General features: G+C 32.6%; 4 protein-coding genes across 5 annotated transcripts; 1 reads left to right on the top strand and 3 right to left on the bottom strand.

The window, feature by feature from the left end:
• The first annotated feature begins 251 nt into the window (after window positions 1-251).
• On the top strand, window positions 252-945 carry LOC126740247 (uncharacterized). Its single transcript, XM_050446185.1, has 2 exons — window positions 252-708; window positions 766-945. Exons 1-2 carry the CDS (start codon window positions 469-471, stop codon window positions 868-870), a joined length of 345 nt encoding a protein of 114 aa, XP_050302142.1. The 5' UTR covers window positions 252-468; the 3' UTR covers window positions 871-945.
• A 389-nt stretch (window positions 946-1,334) lies between these two features.
• Window positions 1,335-2,713, bottom strand: LOC126740245 (uncharacterized). Its single transcript, XM_050446181.1, has 2 exons — window positions 1,955-2,713; window positions 1,335-1,903 (listed from the first exon to the last, which is right to left on the bottom strand). Exons 1-2 carry the CDS (start codon window positions 2,646-2,648, stop codon window positions 1,440-1,442), a joined length of 1,158 nt encoding a protein of 385 aa, XP_050302138.1. The 5' UTR covers window positions 2,649-2,713; the 3' UTR covers window positions 1,335-1,439.
• A 1,797-nt stretch (window positions 2,714-4,510) lies between these two features.
• LOC126740525 (corrinoid adenosyltransferase MMAB-like) lies at window positions 4,511-8,624 on the bottom strand. 2 transcript variants are annotated; one of them, XM_050446598.1, is made up of 5 exons: window positions 8,452-8,624; window positions 8,227-8,397; window positions 7,919-8,120; window positions 4,859-5,085; window positions 4,511-4,677 (listed from the first exon to the last, which is right to left on the bottom strand). In XM_050446598.1, exons 1-5 carry the CDS (start codon window positions 8,517-8,519, stop codon window positions 4,653-4,655), a joined length of 693 nt encoding a protein of 230 aa, XP_050302555.1. In that variant the 5' UTR covers window positions 8,520-8,624; the 3' UTR covers window positions 4,511-4,652. The 2 variants fall into 2 exon arrangements, with proteins under 2 accessions (XP_050302555.1, XP_050302556.1); XM_050446599.1 differs by having other exon boundaries at window positions 4,864-5,085; window positions 8,452-8,623.
• A 5,443-nt stretch (window positions 8,625-14,067) lies between these two features.
• On the bottom strand, window positions 14,068-18,234 carry LOC126740650 (uncharacterized). The gene is made up of 3 exons (XM_050446765.1): window positions 18,069-18,234; window positions 17,810-18,010; window positions 14,068-14,391 (listed from the first exon to the last, which is right to left on the bottom strand). Exons 1-3 carry the CDS (start codon window positions 18,109-18,111, stop codon window positions 14,147-14,149), a joined length of 489 nt encoding a protein of 162 aa, XP_050302722.1. The 5' UTR covers window positions 18,112-18,234; the 3' UTR covers window positions 14,068-14,146.
• Between the last annotated feature and the right edge of the window lie 725 nt (window positions 18,235-18,959).

The following is an 18,959-nucleotide window of genomic DNA, read 5'->3' as shown; positions in this document are numbered from 1 at the left end:
TTTTGGCTTGGGGTCGGAATGCGCTGTAAGTTACGACACACCGTTTGTCAGTCCATCTTTGTTTAGTACATTCGAATGTGAGAAGGACAAATACAAAAGTATTGCGTTGATTAGCGGTTACCATAGGGATGCTGGACGTACGAACATTAGCTCGTTCTTTTTCTAATTAATGTAGTTCGGGTGAAAAAGATGAACGATGAAGCATAAAAAGAGACGTGATTTTCGGGTCAAGATTTTATGATTGAACTTGAGGTTTATAGGTAGGCAACCTGTAGTACTTTAGAAGATGTTGGGAATTTCAAATTTTTTTTAACGAATTTCAATAGGAAAGTGAAATAATTATATAAAAAAAAGGTAAAAAAATCATACTATTGTCATATTGTAAAAATGACCAAAATCAGTATATGCATAGCAACTATTATAGAAACTATAACCTTACATTTTAAAGACCTCACATAACCCCAAAATATGGCCCCTCCAAGGCAAAATCAGCTCTTAGTATTAAAACAGCAAAAACTCAAAGATTTAGAGCGCAGTTTAAATAAAATAATTCAAAAATTGGACCTGGACATTAATCAGACGGACGTAGAGTGGTTGAACCTTAAAAGTCTTATTTTGCAATCCAAAGAAACCCTTGAAAAAAAGCCTACTCAAGAGCCTGAAGGCAAACATCAACAACCAGAACAGAGAAATTTCACCTCATTGAAGGTGCGTATATTTATTTATAGGAACTTTGCTATGAAAAGGGATTTTACCAATTTTTAGCCTTTGCAACAAATGGATGATTTAGCAGTGAATGAGCTCGACATGGATTTGTCCTTAGGTCAGTTAGTGAATCCATCAATTGAGGAGGAGTGTGACAGTGATTAGGTGTGATATAAGTTATTTTAGAATGATAAATTTCATGTTATTTCTAAGGTTTTTATTAAATTAGATAGTACTGAAGTGTTGTCCACTTTGCTATGATTATTCCAAAGAGTCAGGTTAGGATGTGCTCACTTACTGCTTACTACTTAAGTAAGTGAGGCATCTCACTGCAAAAGGGGCTATATCCACTTCTGCTAATTTCTCAGGAGATACAAAAAACTGTAGCAACTAAAGTATAGGTAGCGAAACATATATCATTATTATAAATAATTCATAGCAACTCATAATACTAAAATAAGCAGTGAAAATAATCTGAAAATTCATGAAAAGAATGCTATTTAGCTTTAAAATTTGGATATAGGGCCATTTGCTGTAACCAAATGGATATAGGAAACTGCCACAGCCACATAAGGATATAGGCTGTTTTGATATAATAATGCAGTTTTAATGAATAACCAAAACCCCTTTTATTTTTATTATTTAAAGGTGTTTACAAAAATTAAAAACAAAACTCTGTCAAAAAATAAAAACAAAACTAAATTATTAAGAAACATAATAATATTTTGACAAATTTACACTCGATCAGCAAGTTGCTCATTTTCATGTCCTTCACAAAACTCATCTTGTTCAAGATCTTCTGCTTCATGAATTGCTGTCATGGTTTCCAACACATTTTGGTAGAAAGAGCATTCCTCCATTGTGGTCCAGGTTTCGCCAAAGTGTTTTTTCAGAAGATTCTTAACATCTTGAATCTTTACTGCTTTAAGTGCCACTCCCATAGGTATCTGACCTGGCAATGTAGCAGATTTAATTTTTATCCCTTTTTTTACAATTAATTTTCCAGTGGATATATCGCTATTATAAGATGTTTCTCCACGGAGCAACACATTTTGCTGTGCAGATTTGGTAAGGATAAAACGTTTCGCTTCATTAAATTTAAAGTGCCAGGATCCAGTTTTTTTAAAGTAAGTTTCTGCAAAAGTCTTCCAATCATAAATATTTAAGTCAGTTCCAGGCCTAAAAATAGTAGAATGCTCTGAAAAAACTGTGTCATATTCTTTTGGATTAATTATCACTGGTAACTTACGCAATTTCTTTTCTATAGAAGCAAACACGCGGTCAGGTAAGAACGAGTGTCCAGTAATAGGAAAAATAACTTGTATTTCCTTAATGTTTGGAGGTGCAACTTTTGCTAAAAAATAGTGCAGCATTCCGATTATAATCGAGTTACGATTTTGCCCACCGCATCCATCAGCACACAACCTTATTGTAGAAACAGATGCCAATAATTCGAGGATCGACAATTGATGAAATACCGCGGAAGCAATTTCATTAGCACCCTTTTTATGCTCGTGCTCCATCCAAGTATAACAAAATACATTTTCAGGAGACAAACCGTCTTTTGAGCTTCCCTTCACAATGGAAAAATTATTGTAAATGTAAATTTGTCGACTATAGTATGCCGTCTGATCTTGAACTTTGGGTAAAACTAAATTTTTTTGACAATAAAAACTGAGTGTTAAAAGATCCTCTCTCTTTTCTTGCAGTTTTCTAAAAAAAGCTTTATATCGCATTTTATGAAATGCCATGTCAGTCATGAATTTATTTTTCGTTTGGGCATTGGTTTTATTTTTAACTTTACCTTTAAGTTCAATACATTTAGAGCAGGCATCTGTGGTCGGCGTGCCAAAGCCAATGTTATATTCAGTGGTAAAAATCTTTTGAAAAAATGTTTTTTTTTTTAATTTTAATAATTCGTCAGGCTGTTCATTATTGTACATTCGATATAATTTATTAATACTAAAATTTCCAGGCAAATATCGTCGGTTTGCAGACTTACCTCGAGAATAATGACTTTCACCTTTGAAAATTTGCATGAAATTCTTTGATGTCCCTCATTGTTAGCCTCTTGCATTTATAAGACTTGTTCAAATGGTCGCAACGAGGATATTCTGGTGGCCCTGGAGGATCGTATCTGAAATAATAAAAAACAAATTTTAAAAACCTATATAAAATTAATCAATTCTTTTTTAAACGTTAATGTTTAGAGTGTATGAATTACCTGTAAATTTTAAACATTAAAATAATAATGCCTGATTTAAATTAATACATATTAAATTTATATATCGCTAATTTAAAGAAAAAAAATAACCAACCTTTTAGATTTTGCATTGTGAAGTTGCAGCAGCGGTATTCGGTGACTTGTCCAAGGCATTTGACTGCGTGAGTCACAGAGTGCTGCTGATGAAACTGGAGCTCTATGGTTTCAGAGGAACTGCCCTTGAGTGGTTTCGTTCCTACTTATCAAATCGTGTCCAGGCCGTCAAATTTAATGGTGGTATCTCTAAGGAACTTAATATAAATGTGGGTGTTCCGCAAGGATCAGTACTTCAGGTCCTTTACTTTTTCTCATTTATGTGAACGATCTGCCTCAACTGCAGGTAACTGGCAAATTTACATTGTTTGCCGATGATACCACCATCCTCTGGCACGACTCTGATGTTTCCCAAATGGAGGCCAATATACGTGGAGATTTGTTAAAAATAAAAAACTGGTGTGATGCAAATTTTTTGACATTTAATGTTTCCAAAACAAATATCCTTAATTTTAAATGTAATACAAATCATATACGTTTAAATAATGAAGCCATCACCATGCCACCGTCCAGTAAGTTTTTGGGTCTTTCCATAGACAAGTTCCTCAAATTTGAAGACCCTATTATGAATGTATGTAGAAAAGTCTCATCAGGCTGCTACGCCCTAAGGGTTATTGTCACCAGTCTTAATTTCTCCATCGCCAGATCTGCATACTTCGCGATTATCGAGTCGCACCTTCGATATGGAATTTCCTTTTGGGGTTCATGTTGAAATTCACTTTTTAGTTCAGTGTTTGTACTCCAGAAAAGGGCCATTAGATATCTATGTGGGGCCAAGCCTCGTGACTCATGTCGCCCTCTTTTTGTAAGTCATAATATTTTAACCCTGTGTTGTATTTTTATTTTGGAAACAGTTTGCTTAGTTTTAAAAAAATATAAACAGGAACTCCACTTAGGAAGCCACTATAATACGCGACAAAATTATTCGTTGAGGCTACCCATTCCTCATTTTGAACTTGTCCGTAGCTCTATCATATATAGAGGTAAAAAGCTGTTTAATAAACTTCCACTAGAAATAAGACAACTTAAGACTGAAAAAAGCCTACGTACAAGGACGAAAATATTCCTTGCTAGTAAAGCGTACTGATTAGCATTTAAGTATTTTTCTAGTTTAAGTTTTATATAATTTTATTTTATTTTAAATTAATTTCTCGTTTTTTATTCATTTAATGTACAGTCTATTGGCTTTATCCACAACTTCTATGTTTATATTGACAATAAAGCATTTTTGAGTTTGAGTATTCCAAAGAGTCAGGTTAGGATGTGCTCACTTACTACTTAAGTAAGTATACATACATTTTAATATAACTTTGACATAGTCGTGACAGCAATAAAGGAAAACAACAGTATACCTATAGGTACAAAAAAAAAATATTTTGTTTATTAGACAAAATCAAAATGGTTAGGTATATTCCAATTTTCCTAATTTTAATTGGGGAAATGCAAGAATAGTACTTGCTTAGTAGTTGTGATTAAAAAAAATACACATTTAACTGTAACAAACATTTAATAATGTAATATGTGTTAATTAAAAAACATCCTCTCCAAAAAGTTGAGCTACTCTTACTGGTATAAAAGTGTACAGAGTCTGTATATAATATACACAATTGACAAAATATGGCATATATCCCTACCATCTTCTAACATGCAACTCCCTAAAAGAAAAATACGAAAAAATTACTTGGGCCAAAGTTAGCTTAGTAGCTAGCTCATCCCAAAACTGCAGTAGCAACAGTAAAATTTATTACATAAATAAATGCGAACTGAACCCATAGAAGAAGCAAAGCAAAACTTTTGGCACAATTTAACAAAATTATTAACAAATCAATTAACTACTGTGCCTGCACTTTTTCATCGGGTTTAGGAATGTAGATGCTTTCCACCCTTTGATCGTGTTTAGCGGCTATCCTGGAAACTGTTAGTAAAAAGTCCGAGAGTCTATTTAGATATACAAGAGCCTCCTTGTCGAGTTTCTTTTCTCTCACCAGGGGGCATATGACTCTTTCTGTTTTTCGACAAATCGCTCTTGCTACATGTAGCGAGGCACTTGCCACACCACCGCCCTGAAAAAAAATTTATTGTCACTTAAATTATTAATAAAATAAACCAATTGCAACAAAATTGATGTCAGGATGCTGACCAAAGAAGGCAATTTCAGAATGTTGATTACCCAGTCGGGTGGTTCTAGACATAAATGCATTGAAGCCTTAATTAGTAAGGTCAATTTGACAGAAAAAACTTGATGGAACATGTAAATCTATTTTTTCAAGTAATTCAGAAACTGACAACCTACTATAAAGAATTTTTTAAAGGGGTTATTTATTATTATTTCAATGTTTGGAACATTTTACAGATTAAATGAAGTACTTATTCCAAAATTTTCTTATGAACTAAAGTTATACAGATCTACTACTAAGTTAAATAAACCTATATAGATCTACTAATGGTAAATATATCAAAGTGCTTATAGTGTTTATTTCAATTCATTGATATTCTGTTATTCAGCAAAAGAATTCTATGAACAAATGAAAATTTCCTAACTGGAATAAAAAAAAGCTTCATTTAATCTGAATTAATTTGAGGAACATAGTGGAAAAAGAAATCTAGTGAGAAGGAATTAACAAGTTAATCTAGCCAAAATTATTAATATCTACCTCACTATCAATGAGCCATTTTTTAAATCTATGTTTAATTTGACGATAGTTTCCTGTTCTTAGTGAAAGAGGCAGGAAATTGTACAGTTTGGAACCAAGAAAATAGATATGTCTCTGTATGGCTGAACTATTTACTAAAGGTATATTAACATTTTGCTGAGATGAATTTCTAGTATTTAATTGATGAGATATTTCCTGTTTATAACAATTTGTTTTTAACATAAATCTAAGTGCTGCCACTATGTAGAGTTGTTCTAATGTCAATAATTTGCATTCATGAAATAGCAATTCAGATGGGTATTCTCTGTTTTTAAAATACATATACTTTTGTGCTACATTTAAAGCTGACATAAAAGTTTTTCGAGCATTTCCCCAGACAATAATACCATAGTTTAGAATTGATTCAATTAGAGATAAATATATAGTTTTAAGAATTTTAATTGGTAGGATGTTATGTAGCTCATAAAACTTATAAATCAACTTCCTTATTTTAGCAGTTACAAATTCTATGTGTGATTTCCAAGTTAAATCCATGAATACACCTAGATACTTAATATTACATTTTCTTTTAACAGTAGATTGACATTTGCAGTGCAAAGATTGTATATCGCAAAGATAATCATGTACCTTGAGCTCTTGAACTTTAGGAAGGGTTGCCTGAGTCAATGCAAACATCATAAAATGGGTCTTATCAATATTAAGTGATAACAAACTAAAATCCAACCGTCTCTTTATGTATGTTATTGCTAATTCTGCTTTTCTAATAGCTGATTGCCATGTATTGCCATTTACTATAATGACACTGTCATCCGCAAAACGGAGAACCCTTCCCACATTCAACACAGAAAAATCCCATTCATATAGATGTTAAACAAGACTGGCCCCAGCACTGTACCCTGTGGCACACTAACTCCCACTTTTACAGGATCACTTTTCTCCTCTGTTAATTTTACTTTCTGAGTTTTGTAATAGATTATTTGCTATTCCTCATATCCCCATATCATATAATCTGTTTAATAAAATGTGATGTGCCACAGTGTCAAAGGCTTTGGCCAAGTCCAGGAATATTGCCACTACTTTCTCTTTGCTACCTAAAGATTTTATAATTTGTTCTGTCACTTTGCACAATGCATTTTCTGTATTAACATTATCTTTAAAAGCAAACTGACTTTCGGATAATAATTTATGTTTATTCAAGAATATTATTAATTTATGTTTAACACATTTTTCTATTATTTTACTAACAGTACTTATTATTGCAATTGGTCTATAATCATTCATTAACCTTCTATCACCCTGCTTATAAAGAGGAATAATTTCAGCTTTTTTAAGAACAGTTGGATATACTCCCGAACTAAAAATGTTAATAATGTGTTTCAGAGGTTTAAGTAAAAAAATATGATTATCTTTTATTACTTCTGATGTAATGCCATCTTCTCCACAAGAGACACCATTCTTAAGATTTTTTATTTGCTCTACAATTTCATGCTCTTCAATTGGAGATAGAAAAAAACGATTCACTGTTATTTACTTTTTGTTGAAACCCTGGTTCACAGGATGGAGGATTAATTTTTTCTGCTAACTTTTTACCAACATTGTTGAAGTATATATTAAATTCATTTGCCATCAAATTCTTTTCAGTAATTTCAATGCCATCATCGTTGAAAATTGCTTTTATATCAGATATAATAATGAAATCATTTGTGGCTTCTTTTATTATTTTCCAGATTTTTTTTGAGTCTTTTACATTTTTGTTTTGTAATAATTATACTTAGATTTTTTTAATTAATTTGCATAAACTATTTCTGTACTGTCAGTAGGTATTTAATGCTTCAGCGTTATTTGGATTTAATGTACATATTTTTTTTAGTTTGTCTCTTCTACGAATAGATGTTAAGAGTCCACCTGTGATCCATGGTTTCAATCTTAACTGTTTGTTATTTATCTCATGACCAGTCGAACACATCTCCACATACTGCTGCAACAGATTCATGAATTTTTCCGTACAAGAGTTGGAATTGTTATTTTCAAGAACAGAGTCCCAAGACATCATATCTTGGGTTCCATATTACACTTCCAAAGCTAAGTTGACCAAGAAGAGAGTCAATAATGAAAAGTCTAGATGGGTTAAGATAGTTGCAGGAAACTGCAATCTTTTAGAAAAAGTATATCCGGTCCTGAACCTTTTCTTTTGATATTTCAGCTCCTTCTTTTATTAAAAATGTTAATAGATTGTACTTACCGGTATAATATACTGTTCTGCAGGTGGTAACTGCTTAGCATAATCAGATATCCAATCTTCTAATTCTTTGGTATATACAGGTGTGATGGCCATTTTATTATTGCGTGAAATGGCTGTACTGATATCAATAATAATGGTTTGAATTCTTTTCAATTTGTCAGTGTATTCATGTTCAGATTCATTGGCGTGTTCTCTGGCCAAACTGAAAACCCAACAAACAAATTCATTGTGCTCAGAGACAGTCTAATAAGACAATAAGTTTTTATTGACTCATTATAATACAGCAAGGTGTTTTATTCTGTACATACCCTAAATAACTTAGCAGTTCCTCTGTGGCCCCTATGGCATTAAAAACGGGACTGTCTTTTGGCAGTGATTCCCCCATAATGGTTTTGGAAGTCCCGGTATCCCCGTCCCTGCTGAAAATCGGAGCAATATCCATTTTTACCGGGTTATCTGTTGTTGCTTTATTTTCCCCTCTAAAATTCAAATAAATTCGCAAACGAGAATAATAGATGGTTTCGGGACCTTACTGTTTTTTAACGCAATATTGACGTATTTGGTTCAGCGGCCTAGGGTTCAGAATTCTTCGGAACGCCATCGTTTTTTTTCTGTTTAAGTTTTTTTCTTTTTAATTTTAAGAGATTCAATAAAATTTATTAACTACATTAGTTTACATAACCTAATTGTAATTTAACGTTTATATGAAGTGGAAGTGTCATAAATGTCAAAATCATATGATGTACTTTTTTGCAGGATTGCCAAGTCGAGTTTTAATAGGGGAGACCGAGGATACAATGGACACCAGGATAGAATGGACATGTTTAAAACTCCCGCTTAATATGTATTTTAAGCACCCTCATATGGTAAATTAATGCAATAACTACCGAACAAGCGTTTGGCATTCACAAGGTAGCAAGCATTGAGTGTGGTTATTTTTATCGATATTTTCCTGTTTCAGCCAGTCTGTTTGTAACTTTTACGGTAAGTAATGTAACCATTTATTATTTTCTATGCAACACTTTTTAATATCTAATTATTTTAGTGGTGATGTGCATTATAGAATATGGTTATAAGAAACAAATAATTGAAATTGCTTGTTTAGTTTTCTAGGAAAAAGAATAATTTTACTATAGGGTCAATGGGGGATACAATGGACGGATGTCGATAGTATCCCCTATTGTCCATTGTATCCCCAGAATGTTTTTATTTTTTTATTTCAGATGGTGAGAGAGTATAAAAAGAAAACCGACAGGGAATTCCCTGAAGGAGATCTAAGAAGAGCTGTAGAGGATGTCTTAAATAATATTGGTAGCTTGCGAAAAGTTTCGGAGAGGTATAATGTTACTAAGTCTCGTTTAGCTATTTATGTGAAAAGGGCTAGAGAACAGGGGATAGAAAATATATCTTTAAAACCATCGTCAAATTTTTTCTCCAGAAATGGAACAAGCATTAGCTGAATATTTACTCAAATGTTCTATGGATTAACTCCAAAAAAAACTAGACAACTAGCATTTCAATTTGCGTCTCGAAATAAGCTTTTAATCCCGGATTCTTGGGCAACACAAGCAATGGCTGGCGAGGAGTGGTTTGCCGGTTTTTTGAGGAGAAATCCAGAAGTCTCAATTCGAAAGCCGGAAGCAACATCTCTTGCTCGTATGACAGCGTTTAATAAAACAGTTGTTGGGGAATTCTTTGGCAAGCTCAAAACTGTTTACAGCCGGCATAACTATGAGGCAAGCCAAAATTTTAATTTAGACGAAACAGGGGTTACTACAGTACCGTCTGTTGAAAAAATTGTAGGAAAAAAAGTAAATAGGGCAAGTAACATCTAGAGAACGCGGTGAGCTAGTAATCCAAGTTGGAATAATTTGTGCAAATGGAAATGCATTACCACCAGTATGGATTTTTTCCAGAATACGTTTTGACGAGCACCGCATGATGTCCGGAGCTATGCAAGGATCTATGGGTCTTGTGAATAAATCTGGCTGGATGACAACAAATAATTTTATTAAAGTTCTTCAGTTTTTCCAACGAAATATCAGATGTAGTAAAAATAACCCCGTGTTACTGATATTGGATAACCATGAATCCCTCACTCGCCTTCAAGTGATATTTTTCCGAAGCTGCCAATTCTTGGATGATGACTCATCCAAATGAAACTCTTTCTATTTACTCACTTGCGGAGCTATACTCAAAGGCCTGGGATCGTGCTGCTACACCAGAAAATATAAAGTCTGGCTTTCGTAAAAGTGGAATTTTTCCTTTTGATCGGGACATATTTCAAGAACACAAGTTTTTGTGTTCGTCAGTTTCAGATCGACCTGCTCCAGATGTCATTACCAATCAATCTGGTGGAAGCTGTATTTTCGCCGAAACAGAAAACCTAGATGAAAACCTAGCCACTGACGGAAATCGCGCTGCCAATGAAACCTCAATTCCTAGCACTAGCGTTACTGGGACTGCTAAAAGTCCTTTAAATATATCTAATTTTATTACACCAGACAAAATTAGTCCTTATCCAAAGGCGGAACCCCGAAAACCTATGAGAAAAGGAAGAAAACGAGGAAAATGTATGATAGTTACTGACACTCCAGAAAAAGAAGAATTATTGGCAAGAAAGAAGCCTCCTCCATAAAAGGTTAAGGAGGTTAAGAGAAAAGTTCTAGTAGAAAATGACTCTAGCGATGAAGAGATAAATGAAGAACTAACAAAAGATTCCTCCTCAGGGTGGGAGGAAGAAGAAGAGACAGTTCAGGATACCCACGATGTAGAAAAAGGCGGTTTCATTGTTGTCAAAGTTCCGGGAAAAACACCATTTTCTGGAAGAAATTATGTTGCTCGGGTAGAACGAAAACTTTTCGACGGATTTCAGGTTCGATTTTTTAAAAGAATGATTCCATCAAATCGCTTCAAAATTACAGAAGAAGAATCTTCTCTTGTAACATTCGGAGAAGTAATAGCTGTATTTCCAAAAGGTATTGAAGACAGGCGTCCTCGTTTCAGAGATTCGATTTATTTCAACGCAGATTTGACAGAATTTAGTTTAACTTAAATAAAAGTTGAAAATTTGTTGCTTCCTAAATAAATATTTACTCTAAGACTTTTTGTCTTTATTAGTAAATGAATGTCCAAAATATCCCCATATCATGTCCATTATTACCCCAGAGCAGGGGATACATCGGACAAATTACCAAAAATTTTTGATCCCGGATTAAAAATATTTTTAAATTTATTTGGATAATGCTATGTAGTAATAGATTATGACAAAAGTTTGTTTATTACATTAATAAAACCTTATGGATAGAGATTTCTTCGAAAAAAAGTTAGAGATCATTTAATCAAATTTGTCCCATGTATCCTCGGTCTCCCCTATAGAATATTTATTTATTTATTTATTTATACTCTTACAAACACATTTGAAATGTAATTATATGTGGGAGTGCTTACTGGCTTGCAGAAAGAAAAAGGAAAACCAATAATAATGATGAAACTAAACGTACACTAAAACTAATAACATTTAATAAAATACACCTACTTACAATTAAAAATCAAAAACAAAAAGAACAGATTAACAAGTAAATGATTAATCAGATAAGGATACAAAATCAGTCTTAATTTGGCGAATACTAATATTAAAGAGATCTACAGGGTGTCATTGAAATGGTGTAAAAAAATTCGGGGGGTGATAGTACTCCTAAAAATTTAAAAAAAAGTTCCTATAACTATAGGGTGGAAAATGCATATTAAGGGAGTTAGGGGCACTGAAAGGGTAAATTTAAAAAACGGTTTTTTGAAATTGTATGCTTAAAAAACGAGATAAAATTTCGAAAAAAAATCCTCTGCCATAAATTTTGACCCAAAATCAAATGGTGATACTGAAAAATAATTTGGAAAATCGGAAAGGGTAGTTTTTGCAAGGGTAGGGGGTTAATTCGTGAATAGAATATCGCGTATTGAATATTTGGTACTCGCGGTGTAAACTAGGCTAATGAATCAAATAAGTATGCATTTAATAAGGAATTTTGGTAATTGGTTTATTTCGTTTTTTAAAGCAATAAGATGTTTTAAAAATCATAAAATTTAGATTTTTCAATTAATTATTTAATAACTACGTGTTTACTTTTGAAACCCCATAACTTTCATAGGTTTATGTTGTTTAACCAGTTAGCAACCCATCAGAGCAAACTTTTTGCCTTCAATTTTCTCGAAAACCATCGTTCTGGGCGATGTGCAACAAGAGTACCTTTTTTGTAGGAAAAAGTATGTAGTTTTTAAAAAATGAACCCACGTTGCGAAAAAATAACCTAAAAAAAGTTATTCACGAATTAACCCCCTACCCTTGCAAAAACTACCCTTTCCGATTTTCCAAATTATTTTTCAGTATCACCATTTGATTTTGGGTCAAAATTTATGGCAGAGGATTTTTTTTCGAAATTTTATCTCGTTTTTTAAGCCTACAATTTCAAAAAACCGTTTTTTAAATTTACCCTTTCAGTGCCCCTTACTCCCTTAATATGCATTTTCCGCCCTATAGTTATAGGAACTTTTTTTAAAATTTTTAGGAGTACTATCACCCCCCGAATTTTTTTACACCATTTCAATGACACCCTGTATATCATATTTTTGTATATAATTATTACACTCTAGGGTGAACACTGGAAAAGATTGTTATTTCTTATTTTCAAATTGATTTTAGGAACAGCAAATGATAGATGATTAATTAAAGAACAGTTCTTATATTTTAAGTTGTTAGTTATGTAGTAAGTAAATAAGACATCATTCATATTACGCCTAACACTCAATCGTACCATTTTAAATTCAATTAGCATACTATTATAGGAGATCATATAAGGATATGCATTATGTGTTCTTAAGTACAGGTATCTTAAAAATCTTTTTTGGACCCTTTCAATCATATTAATATGCACCGCATTGCTTTAGGTGCCCAGATAACTGAGGCATACTCCAAGATCGGTCTGACCAGTGAGTTGTACAGAATTATTATTGATTTTATTTCTTTAAAATATTTTGTATTTCTTATTACAAAACCAAGAAGCTTATATGCTTGTTTGTTTACAATAGTTTGCTTAAATTTGAGATTTGTTTGAAAACAGACTCCAAGATCCCTAAATTTACTTTTCCTAGTTAACGATAAATTATCAATTTTGTAATCAAAATGTATAAATTGCATTTTTCTTGTGAAGGTTAGAATTTGACATTTATCTATGTTTAATGACATTTTATTTTCTCTGAACCACTGGGCCACCAAGTTCAAATCAATTTGCAGCTCAAGACAATCAATAAGAGATGTTATGTGCATCAAAATCACCAAACACGAGACATCTAGCATGCTTTATACAGTTTGGCAAATCGTTCAGAAAAATTAGAAATAAGAGAGGCCCAAGGTTACTGCCCTGAGGCACCCCAGATGTTACTATATATATTTTTGATAGTTTTTTTACCAACTTTAACTTGCTGAGGCCTTCCGGTAAGATAAGATACCATAAACCTAGCTATGCTTTCAGCGAGAAACCAAATTTACCCAACTTATTCACCAACAGCCCATGGTCAACCCGATCAAAAATATAGCGCCTCTATTCAAAGAATCTTATAATTACAAATTCTTTCGGTAAGTTCCATATGGAACTGCGTCAATTGTTGGCGGTTCAACTGAAAATATTCTATTACAGATTCCTTCATTTAATTAACAGATGTCCGATTGTGTTAGTTTTCTATAGATTGTGATCGAGGTCGAAATATGAATTTTTAAAGTGCTCTCATTTCCTTAGTTCTGCTTGAATCACGTTATAACCCGATGTTTGATAGATCATAAGTTTTCTCTCATAAATATTTGTTAAAACTCAATTGATTGCAAAGCATAGTTAGCGCCATCTAATAAAGAACCCTGTTAAAATTACAGGTTCCTTCAATTAACTAAGCAGCATTTAAAACTCCGCCATTTGCTGGTGCTGTATAAAAAGTTTTTCTTACTATTAGAGAATTCTTCATATTATTTAAATAAAAATTTGTCTTTTCTAAGAGATGGCGTTTAACGACTATTAAACTCATTGAAATAAAAAAAAAGGAGTGACGGAAACAGGATTCGAACCGGAGCGTTCCAGGTCATGATCAGTTTGTCTACAATCTGAGCTATAAACTTTTATTGAACTAACATAGTGTAAAATTTCAAGTTAAGTTCATAAGTAGAAATTAATCATTAGTTATCTAAATAAATAAGAAGACATTGAATAAAAACGTTACGGGCAAGAAAAGCATAAAATCTCTTAAATTTCCCGAGTTGCACATGTCCTTATCGCGACAAATGTGACAGTGACGGACATTTCGGTATAAAGGCTTCACTTGTCCGTGGGTAGGTTGGTTCAGGTAAGTCTCGCAATGGTTCTCCGGTTTTGGATCGGTTGTGTTGACGATTATGCAAGATTTCACCGTGTACGTCTTTCCATCGATTTCTAGAAGAGAAAAAAAATATAGTTACTCGGCTCTATACTCGGGCTATAAGAGCTAGATTAGTAGGCCGCGTGTACCGCATTACTGTCACGACGTAAGTTTTTGTTTTTTTGTAAAACAATTAGCATTTGATTTTTTTAGCGTATTAAGTTTTTCATTACTTATGAAGTAAATAAGGGTGAGCGTTAAATCGAAAAGTAACTTAGCACCATAACCTGTGGAGAACAACGGTTGAAGATGAAACTGCGCGGTACTCTCACAGGGATTTTCTCCTTTTTTTGTGCTGTTTCAATTTTCAACTCTCTAACTTTATTACTTTCAGAGATATGAGCATTTTGTGCCTAAAATCTTCAATTTTTTTGGAAATAAATTTTTTCCAACTTCCAAGGCAAATATCTCCATTGCAAAATTTTTTTGGAAAAATCGCTGAAATAGGTGTCCAATGACTTTATTAGAGGAAGTGCTGTTTCAATTTTCAACTCTCTAACTTTATTACTTTCAGAGATATGAGCATTTTGTGCCTAAAATCTTCATTTTTTTTGGAAATTAATTTTTTTCCAACTTCCAAGGCAAATATCTTCATTGCAAAATTTTTTTGGAAAAAACGCTGAAATAGGTGTCCAATGACTTTATTAGAGGAAGTGCTGTTTCAATTTTCAACTCTCTAACTTTATTACTTTCAGAGATATGAGCATTTTGTGCCTAAAATCTTCATTTTTTTTGGAAATTAATTTTTTTCCAACTTCCAAGGCAAATATCTTCATTGCAAAATTTTTTTGGCAAAAACGCTGAAATAGGTGTCCAATGACTTTATTAGAGGAAGTGCTGTTTCAATTTTCAACTCTCTAACTTTATTACTTTCAAAGATATGAGCATTTTGTGCCTAAAATCTTCAATTTTTTTTGAATAATTTTTTTTCCAACTTCCAAGGCAAATATCTTCATTGCAAAATTTTTTTGGAAAAAACGCTGAAATAGGTGTCCAATGACTTTATTAGAGGAAGTGCTGTTTCAATTTTCAACTCTCTAACTTTATTACTTTCAGAGATATGAGCATTTTGTGCCTAAAATCTTCAATTTTTTTGGAAATAAATTTTTTCCAACTTCCAAGGCAAATATCTCCATTGCAAAATTTTTTTGGAAAAAACGCTGAAATAGGTGTCCAATGACTTTATTAGAGGAAGTGCTGTTCCAATTTTCAACTCTCTAACTTTATTACTTTTAGAGATATGAGCATTTTGTGTCTAAAATCTTCAATTTTTTTTGAATAATTTTTTTTCCAACTTCCAAGGCAAATATCTTCATTGCAAAATTTTTTTGGAAAAAACGCTGAAATAGGTGTCCAATGACTTTATTAGAGGAAGTGCTGTTTCAATTTTCAACTCTCTAACTTTATTACTTTCAGAGATATGAGCATTTTGTGCCTAAAATCTTCAATTTTTTTGGAAATAAATTTTTTCCAACTTCCAAGGCAAATATCTCCATTGCAAAATTTTTTTGGAAAAATCGCTGAAATAGGTGTCCAATGACTTTATTAGAGGAAGTGCTGTTTCAATTTTCAACTCTCTAACTTTATTACTTTCAGAGATATGAGCATTTTGTGCCTAAAATCTTCATTTTTTTTGGAAATTAATTTTTTTCCAACTTCCAAGGCAAATATCTTCATTGCAAAATTTTTTTGGCAAAAACGCTGAAATAGGTGTCCAATGACTTTATTAGAGGAAGTGCTGTTTCAATTTTCAACTCTCTAACTTTATTACTTTCAAAGATATGAGCATTTTGTGTCTAAAATCTTCAATTTTTTTGGAATAATTTTTTTTCCAACTTCCAAGGCAAATATCTTCATTGCAAAATTTTTTTGGAAAAAACGCTGAAATAGGTGTCCAATGACTTTATTAGAGGAAGTGCTGTTTCAATTTTCAACTCTCTAACTTTATTACTTTCAGAGATATGAGCATTTTGTGCCTAAAATCTTCAATTTTTTTGGAAATAAATTTTTTCCAACTTCCAAGGCAAATATCTCCATTGCAAAATTTTTTTGGAAAAATCGCTGAAATAGGTGTCCAATGACTTTATTAGAGGAAGTGCTGTTTCAATTTTCAACTCTCTAACTTTATTACTTTCAGAGATATGAGCATTTTGTGCCTAAAATCTTCATTTTTTTTGGAAATTAATTTTTTTCCAACTTCCAAGGCAAATATCTTCATTGCAAAATTTTTTTGGCAAAAACGCTGAAATAGGTGTCCAATGACTTTATTAGAGGAAGTGCTGTTTCAATTTTCAACTCTCTAACTTTATTACTTTCAAAGATATGAGCATTTTGTGTCTAAAATCTTCAATTTTTTTGGAATAATTTTTTTTCCAACTTCCAAGGCAAATATCTTCATTGCAAAATTTTTTTGGAAAAAACGCTGAAATAGGTGTCCAATGACTTTATTAGAGGAAGTGCTGTTTCAATTTTCAACTCTCTAACTTTATTACTTTCAGAGATATGAGCATTTTGTGCCTAAAATCTTCATTTTTTTTGGAAATTAATTTTTTTCCAACTTCCAAGGCAAATATCTTCATTGCAAAATTTTTTTGGCAAAAACGCTGAAATAGGTGTCCAATGACTTTATTAGAGGAAGTGCTGTTTCAATTTTCAACTCTCTAACTTTATTACTTTCAAAGATATGAGCATTTTGTGCCTAAAATCTTCAATTTTTTTGGAAATAAATTTTTTCCAACTTCCAAGGCAAATATCTCCATTGCAAAATTTTTTTGGAAAAATCGCTGAAATAGGTGTCCAATGACTTTATTAGAGGAAGTGCTGTTTCAATTTTCAACTCTCTAACTTTATTACTTTCAGAGATATGAGCATTTTGTGCCTAAAATCTTCATTTTTTTTGGAAATTAATTTTTTTCCAACTTCCAAGGCAAATATCTTCATTGCAAAATTTTTTTGGCAAAAACGCTGAAATAGGTGTCCAATGACTTTATTAGAGGAAGTGCTGTTTCAATTTTCAACTCTCTAACTTTATTACTTTCAGAGATATGAGCATTTTGTGCCTAAGATCTTCAATTTTTTTTGAATAATTTTTTTTTCCAACTTCCAAGGCAAATATCTTCATTGCAAAATTTTTTTGGAAAAATCGCTGAAATAGGTGTCCAATGACTTTATTAGAGGAAGTGCTGTTTCAATTTTCAACTCTCTAACTTTATTACTTTCAGAAATATGAGCATTTTGTGTCTAAAATCTTCAATTTTTTTGGAAAAATCGCTGAAATAGGTGTCCAATGACTTTATTAGAGGAAGTGCTGTTCCAATTTTCAACTCTCTAACTTTATTACTTTCAGAGATATAAGCATTTTGTGCCTAAAATCTTCCAATTTTTTATATTATATTTATATTTTTTTTATATTTTAGAACAAAAAACTCTTACCTGTATATTGGGCGGACACACAAACGCCCAATCTAAAATTCTCTAATACGTCTTGCTGAAAGTCAATGGCGGTTCCCGGGTTTGGATCGAGTATTGCGGTTTTGTTTGGTAGAATCGCCGTACCGCAGGCGTTCAACACCGACCATGTTGCATTGTTCTTGCACAACTCTTTGTCACATTGATAACACGACAAGGGTAAACCTAAAAAGGGTCAAATGGTACCACACTGGTTTTATTTCAAAACGACAGCCTCCCTTACCTGAATGAAGAATAGTCAAGAATACGAAAATTGTCACTTTCATTTTAGCGATGTATGAAAATAAATCGCCTGTTTAGGGAACCTATACGAGTATTTATAAGATCGCAGTTTGATATTAATGTAGGCTCATGTAAAATTGAAAAGGAAATGGCGGTTTTATACCTCGAAGCTAATAATAATGTGTATTAATTATAAATTAATATTCAGTATTGTTATATAGATGTGTTTTTTTTGTAAACTAATGGAAATAAGAGAATCGGGCCTGGACGAGTACAAGGAAAATAATATAAGCGTTAAATTTTTTTTAGCACCAGCATGATCGATATGACATTTTTCCAAAATGAACATTTGATTGAGCACAAGTGATTCAAAAGCCACCTAGTGTTTTTGATGTCCCCACTGACTGTCAAATAAGTGATTGGCAACATTGGAGAAATGACACTGTTGACAGCGTTTTAAGACAAGTGACAGATGCGAAAACGAACGCCCTTCCATAGAGAAATGAATATTAATTATACTTTTAATTACTCTATGCGCCCTTCTTTCAGTCGGCTTAATATAGACGTCATGGCCACATGTATGAAGCTTGTATGGTGAAAATCAGAATCGTATGTCGGCCATCTTGCTTGGCAAAATTGACAGGGAGCTGACAGAGAGTTGTTGACATTGACCGATAGAAAATCATTTGTCATTGTCAAACCATTTGAGTTTGTTTTTCATTTCAATGAAATGCAAGCGTGTGTTGAGTTTGCTATATTTGTTTTAAGGATGTTATTTTAAATTCGTGACTTTTTTTTCTAAAAAGTACCCTTTCGATATCGGGAGTAATGTTTTAATTAATTTGCAGCAAGTAATTCCAGGTTTCCGGCAAGAAAATCTGATTTTATTTAT

This window comes from Anthonomus grandis, chromosome 9 (assembly GCF_022605725.1).
Source record: "Anthonomus grandis grandis chromosome 9, icAntGran1.3, whole genome shotgun sequence".
NCBI classification, from domain to species: Eukaryota; Metazoa; Arthropoda; class Insecta; order Coleoptera; family Curculionidae; genus Anthonomus; species Anthonomus grandis.
Note: the sequence above shows the minus strand (reverse complement) of the source record. Positions and strands in the feature narration are given on the sequence as shown.

What these genes read in the sequence shown, in the direction of transcription:
- LOC126740247 (XM_050446185.1), top strand. Translation starts at nt 469, where the DNA reads ATGGCCCCTCCAAGGCAAAATCAGCTCTTAGTATTAAAACAGCAAAAA. An exon ending in GAAATTTCACCTCATTGAAG is followed by an intron (nt 709 to 765) that starts GTGCGTATATTT and finishes ACCAATTTTTAG; the next exon opens with CCTTTGCAACAAATGGATGA.
- LOC126740245 (XM_050446181.1), bottom strand. Translation starts at nt 2,648, where the DNA reads ATGTACAATAATGAACAGCCTGACGAATTATTAAAATTAAAAAAAAAA. An exon ending in TTCTATAGAAAAGAAATTGC is followed by an intron (nt 1,904 to 1,954) that starts GTAAGTTACCAG and finishes CAGTTTTTTCAG; the next exon opens with AGCATTCTACTATTTTTAGG.
- LOC126740525 (XM_050446598.1), bottom strand. Translation starts at nt 8,519, where the DNA reads ATGGCGTTCCGAAGAATTCTGAACCCTAGGCCGCTGAACCAAATACGT. An exon ending in CAATATTGCGTTAAAAAACA is followed by an intron (nt 8,398 to 8,451) that starts GTAAGGTCCCGA and finishes TTTGAATTTTAG; the next exon opens with AGGGGAAAATAAAGCAACAA. An exon ending in GATGAAAAAGTGCAGGCACA is followed by an intron (nt 4,678 to 4,858) that starts GTAGTTAATTGA and finishes TTTTTCTTTTAG; the next exon opens with GGAGTTGCATGTTAGAAGAT.
- LOC126740650 (XM_050446765.1), bottom strand. Translation starts at nt 18,111, where the DNA reads ATGAAAGTGACAATTTTCGTATTCTTGACTATTCTTCATTCAG. An exon ending in CTTGACTATTCTTCATTCAG is followed by an intron (nt 18,011 to 18,068) that starts GTAAGGGAGGCT and finishes GACCCTTTTTAG; the next exon opens with GTTTACCCTTGTCGTGTTAT. An exon ending in TGTGTCCGCCCAATATACAG is followed by an intron (nt 14,392 to 17,809) that starts GTAAGAGTTTTT and finishes TTTCTCTTCTAG; the next exon opens with AAATCGATGGAAAGACGTAC.